The sequence below is a fragment of the Leucopleurus acutus genome (assembly GCF_964270905.1).
Source record: "Leucopleurus acutus genome assembly, chromosome: 3".
Taxonomy (NCBI): domain Eukaryota; kingdom Metazoa; phylum Chordata; class Mammalia; order Artiodactyla; family Delphinidae; genus Leucopleurus; species Leucopleurus acutus.
Window position 1 is genome coordinate 171,982,170 of NC_139145.1, and position 17,535 is coordinate 171,999,704.

General features: G+C 37.5%; 1 protein-coding gene across 4 annotated transcripts in view; it reads right to left on the bottom strand.

Moving 5' to 3' along the window:
* The window catches only part of ICE1 (interactor of little elongation complex ELL subunit 1), a 44,565-nt gene extending 27,292 nt beyond the window's left edge, over positions 1–17,273 (bottom strand). For 2 of the 4 annotated variants that reach the window (XM_082836341.1, XM_082836342.1), the window contains exons 1-8: positions 14,138–17,273; positions 12,542–12,618; positions 11,543–11,580; positions 9,263–9,345; positions 9,006–9,045; positions 8,866–8,922; positions 2,255–2,341; positions 134–543 (exon numbers count right to left, since the gene is read on the bottom strand). In XM_082836341.1, coding sequence (XP_082692467.1) covers positions 134–543; positions 2,255–2,341; positions 8,866–8,922; positions 9,006–9,045; positions 9,263–9,345; positions 11,543–11,580; positions 12,542–12,618; positions 14,138–14,215 — 870 coding nt within the window. In that variant the 5' untranslated portion in view covers positions 14,216–17,273. The remainder of the gene's footprint in view (positions 1–133; positions 544–2,254; positions 2,342–8,865; positions 8,923–9,005; positions 9,046–9,262; positions 9,346–11,542; positions 11,581–12,541; positions 12,619–14,137) is intronic. The other 2 variants (XM_082836339.1, XM_082836340.1) reach the window with 2 other exon arrangements.
* Positions 17,274–17,535: the final 262 nt, after the last annotated feature.

Sequence of the window (17,535 nt, forward strand, 5' to 3'; positions counted from 1 at the left end):
TGTGCACGTGGACCCGAGGGCACTGGCCCGCCTTGTTAAATCCTCACTTTCCTCCCTGACAGCTGGTCTGAGATCCCGTAGCAGGATGGACAACATGGCCACCAAGTAATGCAAATACAAAGTGTCAACTTACAGGTGAGAGTGAGGACGGAAATGCACCCAGGTGTGGGGACGACAGCAGAGGGGGTGAGGGCACCGGGGACAGAAGAGGAGGGGGCAGCTTGAAGAAGTCGACGGCAGCCTGAAGATCTTCATCAAAAGAATGATCATGATCAGAAAAGTCAGCACGGTCATCCTCATTCCTCTGTGTTACAGCCTCAGGATTCCGGTCCTCTTTAAAGACACCATTGTCACGGCAAGCTGCTCCACCCGGCCTCTCTCTCCCCGCGTCTTCACACGCAGAGAAGTCGCCCTCTATCTCCATGGACAGCTCTGCCAGGCACGTCTGCACAGCTGAGGTCCTGAGAGGGCTACCCCCTGCTGGAGGGGGCACACCATCCTCCCTGGACTCTAAGTATCTGGGGTTTTCTTTGGCAGGTTTTTCTGTGGGGAAAAAATATATATAAAGAAAACTTAAAATGAAAATCCTTATTTTAACAGTTCAAAATGCTTGCATTAAATCCAAGTAGAAACATTTTTAAAAGGCAACCAATCCCTTCCTAAAGAATAACTTATAAGACTTGAACATATTCCACAGAAGTATGCTTCCCTCACAACAAGCGAACGAGAAGACAGGCAGGTGGATGGTGAGATGCCCGTGTCCCATTAGCAGCAGGGTGTCCGTGCCCAGGCGCCCATCCACCGCCATGGTAACGGGGCTTGACGATGCCCTCATTCTCTTGGGAAATCAGCAGGACTGGGGAGAAACAGCTTCTGCATACAAGGTGATAGGAAACACTATTTTCCCTGTCTAAAATCAATCTATATTAGACTACTCCATGACCATATTTGTACAATTCTCTAACTAAGGAACCTGACTAGGTCACATAAATACTTTGCATTATAACGCAACAAGAAAACTACTATAAAACGTTAGTTCTCTTTGGATTTGGATTTTGGTATACTGCAGTAATGGTAATTGTTAGTAAAAACATTGTGTCCTAGGAAATAACTAGAAATAACCATTTGTCATATTTGAAAGCTGTAAAAATATATTTTGCAGAAGGCCTCAGGGCTCCTTGGAGCAGTGTTTGATAACAGGGCTGGGGAGGGGAAAATACAAGCGGAGCCTTAAACAGCTTGCAGTACCAGAAGTAAAGAAGTACTCAAAACAGGACGGGACATGCCTAAAAGACCCAGGAGCCAAACTGAAGATGGTCCCAATAACCAAATCTGGAGCAATTTGAATAAGATAATGAAAGTACTGTATTATAACATACAGAATAAAAAAAAAATATCTGTGAGACTACACTGACAGAAATAGTGAATAAACAAGTAAGTGGTGAAAAGCGACAGCTCTTCCTTACTGAAGAATTCCAATTAATACACGTAGGAGGAATGAGGGAAATACAAAAAACACTATTAGAGTGGTAATCGTAGCAGACAAGATCCATCAATAGATGCTAAAATCAGTGGGCTGCAGTTGGAGAGAAACAGAATATTTGCAGTGTCAAAGCATCTCCCTCAAGATAATCAATGAATAAGGAAGCAACAGAAACTTTACATGCAGGAACCTGGCCGACACCACCTTAAACAAGCAATCAAGGTTAACATCCCCAGTGACAACGCAGACCCACACACACTCTCCCCTGGCACACTACTGGGGAACTCTTGCCAAAAATACACAGCCTCGCTCTCATACAAGAAAACATCCCACAAACCAAAAGATTCGTATTCTCCAAAAGGGTCAGAGATGTGAGACAAAGAGCGAGCAGTAACTGTCAGACTGGGGGCAATTAAAGGAAGAATGACTGCTAAACGCAACATGGGGTCCTGGGATGGGAGGCGACAAAAGTGGGAAACTCGGTCTGCTGCGTACACCTGCCATATACACCTCCCACCATGTGTCTTCCAGTTTCCATGAATACTCCCTGACGAAAGGTGCTATTACAAAATAAAAAGCCAGATGTATTCACTGAGACTAGGAGTCACCCTGGAGGGAATGGAGTTCTGTATGAATTCAAGTACCCATCCTACTTTATTTCACTCTTTCAATGTGAGATTCAGGAGATATTAAAAAGTGAAGGCATATAATGCCCAAAGTAAGCATTTCTACTGCATGTATGAAATGTACTTCTGGAAGCTTCTCTCTCACCTGGGACACATCTGCTGCCTTCACCAGGTAGTCTGTGTGTTGTGTTTATACAGAGCCAGAGTTCCTTCAGAAGTAGTTTTACTTTTCCTGTGAAAGAGAGTAAAGTATTAAAGTCATGTCATTTGGCTCATTCTACACGAGGCCAAAACACAGTCCTGTAAAACCGGGATTTACTAGGGAATTAGAAAACCAGGCAACTTAAAACATCTTCCCCAAATTCAATCATTGCACACAATTCAGTTAGCTACTGATAAAAAGGTCTACTGATGGGCTGAATACAAACTCAGGTTTTTTTTGGAAGGTGGGGTGCAAACAGGGGTAGGACTCAAAAAACCAAATCTACTCGTTAAAGGCCTCTATCACCGTTATGAATGCACAGTATAAATAAATCTTTGGTCTATGTATTTTCTACAGAGAGTGATAAGAGACTGGGGTCGGGGGGGGGGAAGCATAGATACAATGACGGATGGAAGAGATTAGGGCTCCAGGTAGTCTACAAAGAACAAAGGACAGTATCCCCTCAGTTCCATGAGGCTATCAGAAAAGCCATCCGAGTTGACCATGCTGTCATTAACTTAGGGGCTTCATGGATCTTGGAAAAAATTTTAATGGCCTTAAGGGGAAATGGGAGGAGACAAAAATGGGTGTGTATAAACATGAATAGGGAGAGAGAATCACACATGAGCAGACACACAGAAAGAAGCATATGCTTCTATAAGGAAAGTGAAAACTTTGGAATTTTCATAAATATTTTTCAAACGGGTTTGATTTCCTAAAATGGTTAAGAATCACTGGTCCAAGTTGAAAGGCAAAGGGCAACTACAACAAAGACAGGCCTAATGAAAGTCATAGAACATTAAGAATATTATACTATGGTTTTAAAGTCAACTTAACGTTAAGAACACAAATTCCCAAAAATGTTCCAAAGCAAAACATATTCATAAAAATATAAACATGAACAGTCCGTGTCAAATATGCATAAAAAGACAACCCACACTAGTTAAAATTTAACTGAAAATAGCATTAAGTATTAGGTAATTTCAGTCCACCCCTAAGTTCTGTTATAGTTCATTGGAAGTTCTTAAACTGAATCATTTATTGAAAACACTGAAATCTCTAATCCAGTTCTAGAGAGGCTAAAAAGACCAACCTTTTAAACCAAAACTTCTACAAGGAGTCACAAATTTTGGAAGAGGTCAGCCCTATTTAAGTTGGCAAACTACATCGCTCTAAAAAATGAAGTCCATAGTAAGAGGACCAGGACAAATGGGGCACAACAACAGAGAAGTCTGAAAAGTTGGACATTTCCAACCTCTCCTGAGACAAATCAGCCACTGTCACTGTGTGAGGTACATCCATTTTTGAGTTTCAAAATTCTATGATCAAGTAGTTTATCTACATTATGATTTAACCTACCCAAAAGCCTGCTTCCAAATACTGTAATCCCCTTTGCTTAAATGACCTGACCAGGATCCCTGCTTATTACGTATACCCAAAGCAGCAAACAAGGAACCTTAAAAAAAAGAAAAACAGTTACTTTTCTATGCTTATGGAGGCTATTAACCAGAGTTAGGCCTATTTCAACTGAGCACTCATTCATTACTTCCAGTCTGACATAAAAGAGCTATCCATTCTCAGCAAAGCAGAAAATAATTTTCATTGTGGCATCATTAGTTGTGAAAACCTCTTTCAGCTGAACTGCACACCTTCCCCTTATCCTTTAAAATGCCTCCTTTATCAAAATCCAGGCAACGCTGAGTACAGTATTTCTGGACTTTCCTACTCCACTGATTTGTCAGTTTCCACGTGAATAGCACGCTTCTTTAAACACGACAGTTTTATAAGTATGTTTTAATATCTGTACAGGCATGAATGTGGCTCAGAATTTTCCTTTTCAAAAATTAAATTATTATTCCCAACAGCTATTCTTTCCGATAAGCCTTCACCATCTGGTTTTAGAGTGTATATTTATAAATACACATGGGGAAAATGCACATCTTTATGCCTTAAGTCTTTCAATCCAGGAACATAGCATTTACACATGTGTTCAGATGGTTTAGTTTTCCTTCACCGAGGCAGGCATGCTGCTTTCAGGTCTTTCCCTGGACATCTCAGGTCGGCTGCCACCTGAGATCTGGTCGTTCTTATTCCACCCGTTTTGATAGGCTAATGATGGCCCATTGTGCGTGTCCACTGTATATACCTGCACCTTCCCCAGCTCCTACACTTACGTTTTCCTTTTTCCACATAGATAGTCACATCATTTAAAATGCGGACAATCTGACTCTTCCTTATTAGCACTCACAGCTCCTACTCTCTGTGTCTGCCTGGCTGCACGGCTTAGGGTCTCCAGCACACACAGAAGGGATGGAACGAAAAGCAGGCTTGCCTTGTTTCTGACAGTAATGATTATGCTCTTAGGGTTTCACCTTTCTCAAGTTCAAAATGTTTTTTTCTATTATTACCTCACCAATTTTCTTTTTTAAATGAGGAATGGGTACTGAATTGAGATGATCCTATCATTTTCCTCTTAACCAGTTGTTGTGGTATTCCTGAGATAAATCCTTAAGTCATAACTTGTCCATATTCTAAATTACTAATAGATTTGAGTTCTTAAGATTTTATTTAGTACTTTTGTAGCTTTATTCCTAAGTAACAGATTTCTGAGTCTTGAAGATATGTATGTTATTCTTAATTGATCTTGGTACAGGGTTATGCTAGTCTAAGAGAATGAAACGGGAAGCATTCTACATTTTTTAAGTTCTAAAACCAAACAATAATAAAGACATCAGTTTTTCACTTCAGGCTTGCTCACCTGCAAGCCACCTAGATCTTCCATGGTGTTGGATATTTAACTATTTTTAAAATTTTCTTCTGGGTTATTTTTCTGTTCAGGATTGCAACAACTAGTCCATGTCAATTTGAGTATGTTTTCCTACAAAATGGTCCATTTTATGAACATGATAAAATCTGAATATAAATTTGTAACTTAAAAATAATTCTCCAAATGTATTTTTAAAGCTTTCTCAGTCCTGGTGCGAGTCGGGTTTTGCTTCTTCCTTTCTTGATCAGATATGCCAAAGAGCTGTCACTTTCATGAGCATTGCAAAGATCCAGTTATTAGTTTTAATGGTCCCAAATCAAATGCCTTGTTTCCTATTTCATTAATTTATGTTTCCCTCTTCATCAATTCCTTCCTTCTATTTTCCTTAGGCTTCTGCTGTATTTTCCTACCTTCTTAGTCATTCATTTTCTGTAATCCTTGCTTCATTTTCTGTAATTCTTGCTTTCTAACAATCGCTTAAGACCACAAACCACTCACTGAATGCTATATTGACTATATCTCAAAGATTTTAATAAATACTGCCCTGCTTTTGCTTATTTCCAAAACAGATTAGTATTTCAGTTTTTATTTTTTCTGTTATCCAAGAGGGGTTTGTATTTATTATGTGTGTTCAGTTATCAGTTTTTCAGGGCGGAGGTAGGAGAGATTTTTATTAATATCCTATGAAATATCAGTATCTTCATATCTCCTATTAGAGCGTAGCTTTTCGTTGTCTAGTAAATAGTCAGCTTTTATATATGTTTGAAAAAGTGTTTTAAAGAATTCAACGTTTGTGGTTTAAGAGTTATATGTAAATCATCCATCCTGCAATTATGATTCCAATTTATGTCCTATTTAAATTCTTGCTTTTACTCTGTATGTCTGAGAAACACACTGAAGCCTCCCATGAAAACAGATTTGGTTATTCCCCCTAGAATATCCAGGCATTTTACTTGACATAGTTTTATGCTCGAAGGTCATAAGAGCAGTATCTTCTTGATGAATTGTACCTTTAATCAATCTAAATATTTCCTTTTAATCCATGTAAATTCATTTCTAGGTGTGAATTATTTCTTTGTCTTGTATTACTGCTTTCAAGTTAGCATTTGCTTAGCATTTCTTTATCCATCCTCCTATATTCAATCTTTCTGCTTCATTTGATTTTAAATGTATTTATTTCCCTTGAACAAATCAGAGATGGAGATCATACATAAAAATCATGCTCTACAGCTGGGAGGCTTTTCTAATATAAATATTGTATCAGTGTCCTGCTCTGGGAAGTTTCTTTCTATAGACTTTCTTGATCACATTCTCTACTTACAGCTCTGTTCTCCCCTCTGAGAAGTCCGAGATGACTACTACAACACCTGGCTCTATGCTCCAGAGTCTTAGGTTTTCCCTAATACCTTTTATTTCCTTATCTTTTTACACCACATTCTCACAGATGTCCACAATTAAATCTCTTGGTTCATTATAGCAATCTTCTATTTGTCCACTCAACAATCCAGTCTTTCGAGTGGGTTTATTTCTACAACGTATTTTTAATATTTGAGAACCCCAACTCAGATTTCACATCAGCAGCCTATGGACAGGTTCTTAGATGTTCTCTAAGGACTCTATTTCAATTGTTATCATTTTCTTCTTGTTCATGATTTAACACCGTTTCCTCAGGGACTAGTTTCTCTTGAGCTCGGTGCCTTTCTTCCCTGTCACTGCTTTTTCTCAGTGACGTCTCTCACAGCCAGAGTACATTTCTACGGCCTCCATTTTTAGTCCCATTCCTCTGGCAATCAATGCAGGTCCTCATCTCATGAACCCACAGGACCCTGTCTTCAGAAGGAGGAAGCAGAGTGAATACGGTTGTGAGGACTTACATGGCATATATACAAATATCTCATTTTCTGGGAACAGGAGGGGCTGTCCTTCAAAGCAGCCATAAGTAACCCAATTTTCTGACATCCACACCCACTCTGGGTCTTCCCATGTCCTAACAAACACTTCAGAGAACTGAACTTTGGGCCACAGCCTGTGGACCATTGCCAGGAACAGTCTCGAAGCCAGAAGGCCACAGGCTTCTCGCCCCTTCGCTGGCCACCTGGCGACTGCCAATGCACGGCCCCTTCTCCCGTGCCCGCTCCTCTGATGTAGGGAAGCACACACTTCTGTGGTGAAAACCTGCTTTTTGAGGGCTGCTGCTTTTCTCTGCTTTTCATCACCAACTGACACCATCTGCTTTACACCTTCCTCATTAATTTCTAGCACGTTTTAACTATCCTTTTCTTTTTTTCTTAATCTTCTGCCATTTTCATTGGAATTTGAAAGGAAGGCAGACCAACAAAACCCCCAGGCAGTCTTCTCAAAAGTGAAGCCGACCCAGTGCTCTTTCTGCCTAATTTGTAAGGTTTTTCAGAAGTCAGGTATGAACAAAGAAAAGTGTTAAAGATTTACTTAAGAATTAGGTATTAAACCCATTAAGGTCCACAGCTAAATAATCAGCAGATTCCTAAAGACTTCATTTATTTACTTGTTTGGAAAAAATAAACAGTATCCCTTCCCTTACAGTGAGGATAGATTAAAAAAAAATTATTTGAGAAAGTAACTAGTTCTTTGAAGTTAGAGAATGTATGGCTAGAGAGCAACTATGGAAGGGGGTGAGGGATGTGTTTTAAATAGTGAGGCCTGAGAACAGCAGAATCCTAAAAGAAAGAAGGTTAAAGTCCACAGCTGACTGTTAGCTGGGAAAGGCCAGTGCTGCCGAGTCCGGCTTCTCTCAGCAGCACCTATTACTCAAAGTCCCACTTTCCACACCTCAGAAGAGTAGGAAGAAAGGTCAAAAGCACATGGAATTATGCATCAGTGATAGTGATAAACAGACTCAGGGCCCGGGCAACTGCAAAGTATCAACTGTTAGTCTTAAGCCTTGATCTATGGATTTAAAAAAAAAAAATTAAAGGAAGGAAAAAAAGGTAAAGGAGACTTCTGAAGAGACACTACATACTTGCACAAAACAGTGTAAGTGGTTTTAATAATTTCCATTTGGAGAAAACATGAGTGACATGAAAATACCATTATTTACTTATTTGCCTTTTTAAATGTATCTCTACCAAAACAGTAGAAGATAGGCAGAGAAGAAATTCATAATCTCTTTTTTACAACTAGGAATGAAAACACAAAGAAGGGAAGTCAATGGTCAAGGGTCAAACAGTAAGTAGAAAAACTGACATGAAACTCCAGCATCCCCACTTCTCATGTTACACCTCCTCATCCATGAGGTAGCAGGCTCAGTGCTGCAACGTGCCGGGGACGCTGGCGACGTCCCTGTCCTGTGAGCACCACTGCACTCCTCTGTGTAACTTCCGGCCTTCCATAAACCCTTCTGTCTTCCAACAATACACTGCAGGGCTTTGACTCCACAGTTTCCCTGCCTGACTTTAACCATTTTTATATATTTGGCACCTATGAAATCTAATACATTAACTTGATAAATTATAATCTAATGAGGAAAACATACTCATTTATTGAAAAGTGTGGAAAGTATAGCTCTCCCAGTTTTCTTTCCCAAGGAATACTGCTTTTCGACTCTTTCATTCACTATATTATTTTATCAGACAGCAAGGTGGTAACATACACAGATCTAATGAAGACAGGAAATAGGAGATGGCTTCTTCTAACAAAAAACATGTACAAGCCCAGGAATTCCCACAATTATAGGTAAGAGTAACAAGCAACCTCCCAAACCACTAAAAGAAATGCAAAGAGATTGAAACTAAATTTGCAGTATACTTACTTTTATCGATGCTTCCATAAGAATCACTTGAAATTTGTGTTCCAATATGTCTCAACTCTAAAATGTGGGGAAAAAACAGTTAGAAAAGAATACTGTGTGTCAAAATAGAATTCTTAAGTAAGCATTAACTGAATACTCACCCTTTTCATTTTTCTGTTTAGAAAATTCATCAAGCTTTTCCTGTGAAAACAAAACACGAGCAGTGTTTGCAGTGGATAAAGGAGTGCTAGTTCTAGACGGGATGTAAGAGGGGGCGACCCAGGGGCACTGCTGACTGCCCTCAGCTGGGGGCCTCACGTGTGACTCCTCATGACGAGGACCCACGGGGCTTACAGAGGACCCAAGGAGTCCCGGAGGGAAGATCTGAACATGTGTGGGCACTGCTGTTATCTATTACCTGTGTCTTCCTAAATTCCTTTTCAAGTATTTTCTTTTCATTCCTTAGTTGCTTGAAGTCCTGAGTTTGCTTGACAGCAGCCTCTTTATTTAAAGAGTGCAGTGAAGAGAGAAAAGTAATTTACCACATTTATAATTACCATTAATGAAGTTCTCAAAATAAACTACTGAGAGCTTTCCTCATTTCTTAAAATTTGAAACAAATTCTGTAAAAAGTTACTGTTCTTTCAGTATTCTATCAGAATCAGGGATAAATGCAGGAACACTTTTGTTTAAACTATTATCTACAAAACTGAAGAATTGGCATATAGGCCCTAAGACTCCCTTCCAACCCTGAAACAAGCCAACCCCGACCCTTTAGTCAGGCAACAAGCCAACGTACAAGATCTTTAGAGGGAGAGGCTGTGGTCCCCTTGTTCTTCAACAATCAGGAACATTCAAGTTTTAGAGATTTAGAACTGTGATTTTATCAAGCAACAGTTAAGACCATTTTCTTCATTGGGGGGCAGTCTTCTCAATGTTTACTCTATTTTTACTCCTTCCTGCCTGGGGTTCCCTTGCATCAAGCCAACTCATCCTAAGTCCCTATATCTTTACATAGATCTACTTTTAAGGTATTTTTATAGCTCTCCTGTGGATCGAGAGCAAATTCTTAACTCGAGTTTTTGGTTCTGAATGGTTCAAATATACTATTAAGAACCTGAGCAGTATTGACTTTATCTGAATATGTTCATATACAATTGCTATGAAAAGTAAAATCCTATAAACACCACAGTAACAATCCTCTCCTGATTCCTCTAACAAACTTGAGTATTTCTTTACCTGATTATTAGCCCTGTCACTTACTAGAAAAATATTTTTGTCACATGGGAAATACACTTTCGCTTCAAAGGAAGTTTGCTGTAAAAGCTTCATATAGTCTCACAGGCATTTTAGATCCCTTTAAAATTTTTCCTTAAATAGACATTATCTCCACACAGTAGCAACAGAAGGTAATACTGAGAAAGAACACAGTGATGTTGTACTTACTGCCACACTCAATGTTTGTGCAACAACCAAATCAGAGGAAAACTTGTTAGCAAAACATTTAGAACCTAAGTCTGAAAAATTGGGCTCAATTAAGGCAAGTTAATGACTGGAAATATATTCAGCAACTTCTATTCAAATTCTCACTTCACACTCGAAATGAAAATAAACTGTTCTTCGACAGACTTGCAGTTGCCAATGGGGGCTGGGGGAGGGATGGAGTGGGAGTTTGGGGTTAACAGATGCAAACTATCATATACAGACTGGATACCAACAAAGTGCTACTGTCTAGCACAGGGAAACTCTATTCAATATCCTGTAGTAAACCATAATGGAAAAGAATATTAAAACAAGAATGTTTATATATGTATAACTGAATCACTCTGTACAGCAGAAATTAACTCAACATTGTAAATCAACTATACTTCAATTAAAAAAAAAAAAACCCATTCTCTGAAGCAGAGGACTACGGGAGTGATGACAGGGCAAAGAGCAGGTCCGTGAGCCCCACAGCTACGAGGGCAGCCCCAGCCCACACTGGAGAGAAAGGAGGAGGGGATCAGGGATGGGCTGGCAGGTCACACTTGTCTCTACTTGATGTTATTTCCACGTCACAACCACCCAATAAGGAGGAGAAAACAGAAGAAAAAATCTCGGATTCAATTCCTAAAAGGGCTCTTAGCTGCCACAGGAGGGCTGAGCAGACTCTCGTGTGGCCCTCTGCCTGCTCAGTGTAGACAGAAGGCCCTGAGCAAACGTGGGGTGCCGGGGGCAGGGGGGTGGTGGGCAGGGACACAGTGGAAATTCCCAGTGTAGGGAATCTCACAGAAATCTCTCCATCATGAGTGTGTCACAACCATCCAAATACATCAAGTTTCTCAGTACTAAAAGTAGTATCCTTTTCTACTAACCATTTATTTCGTTAGTAAAAAATGAGACGGCCCCATGAGATTCAACTTTCAAAATTTAAGTCAGTTTCTTGATCGCTGCTTTTTACAGTAAAAGTATGGGCTGTTATTATTTTGAGTGAACACTTCAAGGATATGCCACATTCCATTTCCATGTCTATCCAGTAACTGAGAGAAGTACAGTATTCAACCTTCTTCCTAACGGTACCCTTAATACACTCATCCAGGGATGCACCATCAAAAACAGGACTCAACTACTTGACCAAGTACTACAGCCTTGTACAGTTACCAATCATTCACACGAAGACAATGACTTCCATTAGCTGTACGACAAGAGTGCTAATTACCTTCCAGCTTCTTCACCTTGGCTTCTAGTTTCTTCTTCCTGATAATTGTATAAATTAAAATGGTTAAAAAAAAGTAACTTCACAATTTGTGATATACATGATTTTTTAATTATTGAGATTTACATAATAAAGAAAATGTTAGTCACAACAAATATAACACATCAATCATTAAAAATACCAGCAACTGTTTTGAAGGTAAACTTCAGAAAGAACAGTATGCTATTTAGTGTGTAATATATGTAAGATGGATTTTTAAAACTCTGCATTTTTGCGGCATATCGTGCCTGTGTGGCTCATCTCTGAGCCAAGCTGACGCGTCCAGGTGGCATCCTGGCCTCAGTCCAGCACCTGACTAGGTGCAGTTGCTTTCAGGAGCACAGGCAGGCAAGGGCCGTACCACCATCTTACAGGAGGCAGTGGCCAGAAAACTGCACTTGTTTTAGGATAGACTTCTGAGGCAGAGAAGGTAGGAAACCTTCTGAGAAAGTCTCTGAATTACTGTGACATCGCATCTACATTAAACTACTGTATGTGTAGCTCACGAGTTTTGTAAACAATGTGAATATAGTATTAAACTTCAAAACAATCAACTGACTTCTCTGGAAGAGCCCCTTTCATTAATGGAACACAGACACCCATTCCAGATGATATCTATTAAAGGAATGGTACAAAGAAGTGAGACGATAATCATGTTTTCTCTATGAAAACAAAATACAGACATAAAAGCATGTATGCATATAGACATAAAAACTTTTATGGAGTTCTTTGTGCAGGCCTTTAACATAAGATGGCTTATTTACTCCTATTAATCCTTCAACATAGGTATAATTTCCATTTTACAGATATGGAAACCAAGGTTGTGAGACTAGTTCAAGATCACCCAGTTAATTATGGTCAACATACCCAAAGACAGAGAAAAGAGAACCACTACTGATTTAAGCATTAAACATTTTCAAAGTTGAAAACACTATTTCCACAGTTAATTTCAGAAATACTTACTGAGCATCAGTTTTCAAGCATTCTTCTTTCACACGAGCATATTCCTGATGAGTATCCTGATACAACTTCAGAGAACTCTAAAAAGGAAATAAATGTGTGTGTGTGTGTGTATATATATATGTGTGTGTGTATATATATACACACATATATGCATATCTCAACAATTTGAAAGTCACTGACCACCAGTGACAAGGATTTTGACCCTGATAAGCTAAATTATCATCACTTAATAGTATGAAATTAACCAAATGAATACATATGATTAGGCAGGAAACCAAAGTACAATTCATTGAACATTTTAACAGATATAACCAGATCCTAAACAGAGGTAATATGATAAAACAGTCTAATCAAACAGAGCTATAAAACTTAAAATATACTAATTTTAAAATAACCCCAAATCTTCATAATATCGAATAGCTAATATTTTTGTTGCAGCCAATTAAAATTCAACAAAACCTAAAGAAATTTTAGAGGTAATAAATATAAGCTATTATTACTACTATGCAAAAATATAAAATAAAACATTATACTTAATGATAATTGGGGAAAATATGTTAACACCAATCAATATGTATACCCTATGGACACTATGGAATGGGAAAGAAACATACTGAGCCTGATAACACAGTACAATATAATGTGTATAGCTCTTCGGCCGCCAAAGCTCTGAGAGACGGGCTTTATGACCCCTTTTTACAGATGAGGGGTCTGAGGATCCAGACACTGAGTAATTCTTTGAACGTCACAGTGAAAGAGTGACTATTTAGGTTTATTATTCAGCTGTGATTCCAGTGTTCATGTTTCCTCTCAGGTATGGCTGATGACATTACTTTGTAGTCAGAGGTAGACAAAATTCAACATCTTGATTGTTTCTGTTTAATTTTCACCGCATAGTTAAATATATAATAATTTCTATAGAAATAGGAAAATCGACCACTGTTTGAGTATGTAAACCTCAGAGAGGTGCATGGCATCCTAAAATGAAACAATCTGAAGACTGGGAGGCACAAATACTATCAGACCGAGGAGCCAGCAATCATTCTGGCTTGGCTACGACTTGCCTAATGCTAACCACCTAATTTCACTGGCTTCAGAGTTTATTTTAATTTGTAAAAGCCATGAATTCTCTTCTAAGGCTCCAATAAAACAAAATTTATATTAAAAATAAGTTTATAGCATCTAAAATAGTTTTACTTAGTGCAACTGGGTTTTGAAATGGAAAACATAATTTCTGTAATTTAAGTTTGAACTTTTGCAGGTTACTTTACACTTACAGCAAGAAAAATGCAAAAGGCAAGCAATGCAGGGCACATAAAGTCATAAAAATTCATAGCTAAAAAGGTTCCTCTACTGAACCTCTCAAAAAGCATAAGCAACTAATACAGCATTACATTAATTACTAATAATTACTGTAAGGACCAAGCCGTCAATCTACTAATTCAATGTTCTCTAAGTATAGCAATACACTTAGAGTCTTGACTATCATTTATGTCCTTTGTTAAGGCATAAAATGTCCCCTTATCCCAATTATAGTAAATAAGTAGATCTTAATTTACTGACGACAACCTTCTGTAGGAAAATTACTTTAGGTACCTTTTTCTCTTCTAACTCTGCTTTTAAAGATCCCAGTTCTTCCTGACACTTCTGCAGAGGAGAAATTTTTTGAAGCATCTGTTCCACTTGGTGATGCAGAGTAATATTCTCTCTAAAAATGGACAATGCATTAACGTTATTATGCAAAAGTATCTACAGTGAATTATTAAATGTATCTACTGGTTTCAATTTTATTTCTACCTAAAAACAAAGAATCTCTCTTTTTAAATGCATTCTATTTGTACCAAAATGATTATGTATCACTTTTTATTTCTGACATGAGTCTATTTCTAATAAAAGTACATCCAAAACCATATGAGAAGCAAGCGCAATAGGCTCTCAATCTGCTGGAGAATACAAGAACACTTGGATGATCTGCCAGGTGATCTGGCTCTTCAATCCTGAGTTCATCACCACTGATTTCAATTCAATGATAGGCAACTGTGTGGTCATTTTATAACCATATTTTGCCTTCTTCTAATTGACAAATGTAATCAGAGTATAAAACATTACTAAATTCTAAGTAAGACTACTTTAAATTGATCAAAATATACAGGATAAACAACCACTTTAAATTATCCAATTCACAGAGACAATAATAACTGATAGCAATAAACTTCATCTCAGTGGCCACAAGATCAGTAAAATTTACTGAAAAATCAAACACTGGGCTGTAATTTAAGACCTCGGTAAGAAATTCAATTGGACAATTTAATAGTAAGGAAAATGTGAATCTTCTTTTATTATAAGCATCAAAGAAACAGTCTACATAATGGGTCAATTCTATGTGGCACTTTGTTGAATCTGTGTAAAAATCTAGTCCGATAAGTGTCTACCCCAAATAGACTAGGAAAACAGGTAGCTAGCTTACCTTCTTGCAAACTGCAGCTGTAAAACTTGTTAAAGAAAACTGTGACAATTTTATCTACTGACGACAAAACAATTTCATCTTGTCTGAAGATAAAACTCACCTTAAAACTCCAATAATCTGTGTTCAGTATACATACAGGCAAAATCATAATTCTTAAAAAACAACAAAGTTCCATCTACAACATATGATAAAGCTTTTTACTGAGTTACTCCTATTAATCATAACATGTGCCATAAGTCAAAATATGTACTTCTATAAATTAAAAAAGATTCTTGATTAACTATACAATTAATATTAAATTCCAAGAATAAAGACAATGCAATAAGCAATTAACGAAAACTACCTTGAATCCTGTATGTATCAGAATACCCAAACATCCTGTCCTTCTTTTCTCAGAGTCCAGAGCTCAACTCCAGCAAATAAGAGTTACGTACTTACTAAAACCACGTATATATGTGTGTATATATATATTTAATGAATATAAATATTGAATGAATATATATATATATATGTATTTAACGAGCAATGAGAAAAGAAATACAGGGAGAACATAAAATCTGGAAAACCTTTCACTTTTTCAGTCTGCGCAATTTGGTAACTCCATTTCCCATCATGCTGCCAGTAAAATGTTCTAAGACAGCAAAAAGTCATTCCTTTAAGTTTCACCACCTGTCAAATCCTACTCTCATATCACAATATAGAAATGTCTGTTGGTCACAACACATCTGTACCCTCCTCTATTAGAATGTAAACTTCTGAAGATTAAGGAGTTTCACCCTAAATTACTACATCTTTGCAAGAAAGAAAAATTCAAAAAATATCTGACGAAATAAAATATACTCTCTGCCCTGTACAAAGAGGAACTAATAAACAACAAAACAGTCAGAATTACACAAAAGAGTAAAGAATCGAGTCACACAAGAAGCCATATTAAACCTACAACATTGGCACCTCAGGTTGTAGAGCAAACAACTGCATACTTGAGGTACAATGAATACATATTGTGAGCAAAAGTCAGATGTGTTTAAAAAAAAAAATCTATATTTACCTATAGTTGAGGCTGAAGCAGATTAGCACACTGCAGAAGGGAAATTCAAGAATAATCAAAAAGTTTTATCAATTTTTAATAAATTACTCTAACAATTTTCATTTTATAAATTTTAGAAAAGTAAATCAATAATTTCCCTGCTAGCTTACATTTGTAATTACCTCAAAAAGTTCATACCATTTTCTCCAAAAAGGATACAATGAACACATACTTTCCTAATACTGGAATTAACTGCCTATTTCCCTAGTTAGCTAATTATAAGTGTTTATAATAACTGTTTCTGTACAGCTTTCAAAATCAAAGATATTACTCTTGCAATAACATACATTTATAGTTAAACAGACTGATAATTTCAATAAAGCACAAGAGGAGATTTTCAAAGACCTATTTTTTTGAATGTAAAACTTGAGATACTAAAAATAAATCAAAATGCTGTGCCTTGATTTTATTACTCTAATCACACAAATTAGATACAATGGTACCAACACAAACAAATAACTGGTGATTACATATAAGTTTAGGAATGCCAGAAATAATATTGAAACAGGCCTCAGGTTACTGCCAGAGTTGAATAGCAGTTATTTGCTCCAATACTGAAGTTAAGGCTGCGGGTCACACGTATGTGTGTTTACTGTCACAGGAGACACTTAATTCAGGTAAGTATCACCAAAAGATGTGGGAGGAATGATTGTGCACACTACTTCCGCCCTGCCAAGAAAATACAGAGGCCTGCAGGTGCTCTAAACGGCTACTGGACAAAACGGTGACACAGAGACCAAGGGCTGTCCTGGGGATACAAACTCACACTATGATTTGGGATATATTCATTAATTCTCTACAAGTCACAAAACTAATTAACAAAAGTTAATTTTCCTACATTCTGAATATTCCTACAGTGCACTCCTTATAGAAATCCCAAAATATTCTCATAGCATCATATTCAGCTTCACATTATTCCTAAACCTAAAGAGCACAGGTCATGTCCTCAGTATAAATGAAAAAGACCTACTCTTTAAAAAGCTTACGAAACCTTAAGAAAATCAAAACCAATGACAAAAACAAAACACATTCTATAACAAGGAGGCCAGCAGCCTTGACCATTAAATGTGTGTTATGAGTAGAAGACAGCTGCTCAACTGCGCTTGTCAGGGGCACTTCCTACTTGGAGCCTGTAAGCACCGCTTTCCAAAGAGTAACTATGAAATTTCTCACATTCCTTTACAACGAAAAAGCCAGTAAAAGGATATCATCACATTTCTTCTGATATTCTGTCAACAAATTACTGTAACAAAGAAAAGAGTTATGTTACTTTTTCAATCTAGAAAACACACTATGTTAAAATCACGTTTCCAAATGTACAAGGCACCTTTCTTCCTAGGTTTCCTGCAACAAATTTATGTTTAATTAATTAAACATATGCACACACATATACATATCACCTTAAATTCCTTAAAAGCACTGCAATGATACATGAGTTTT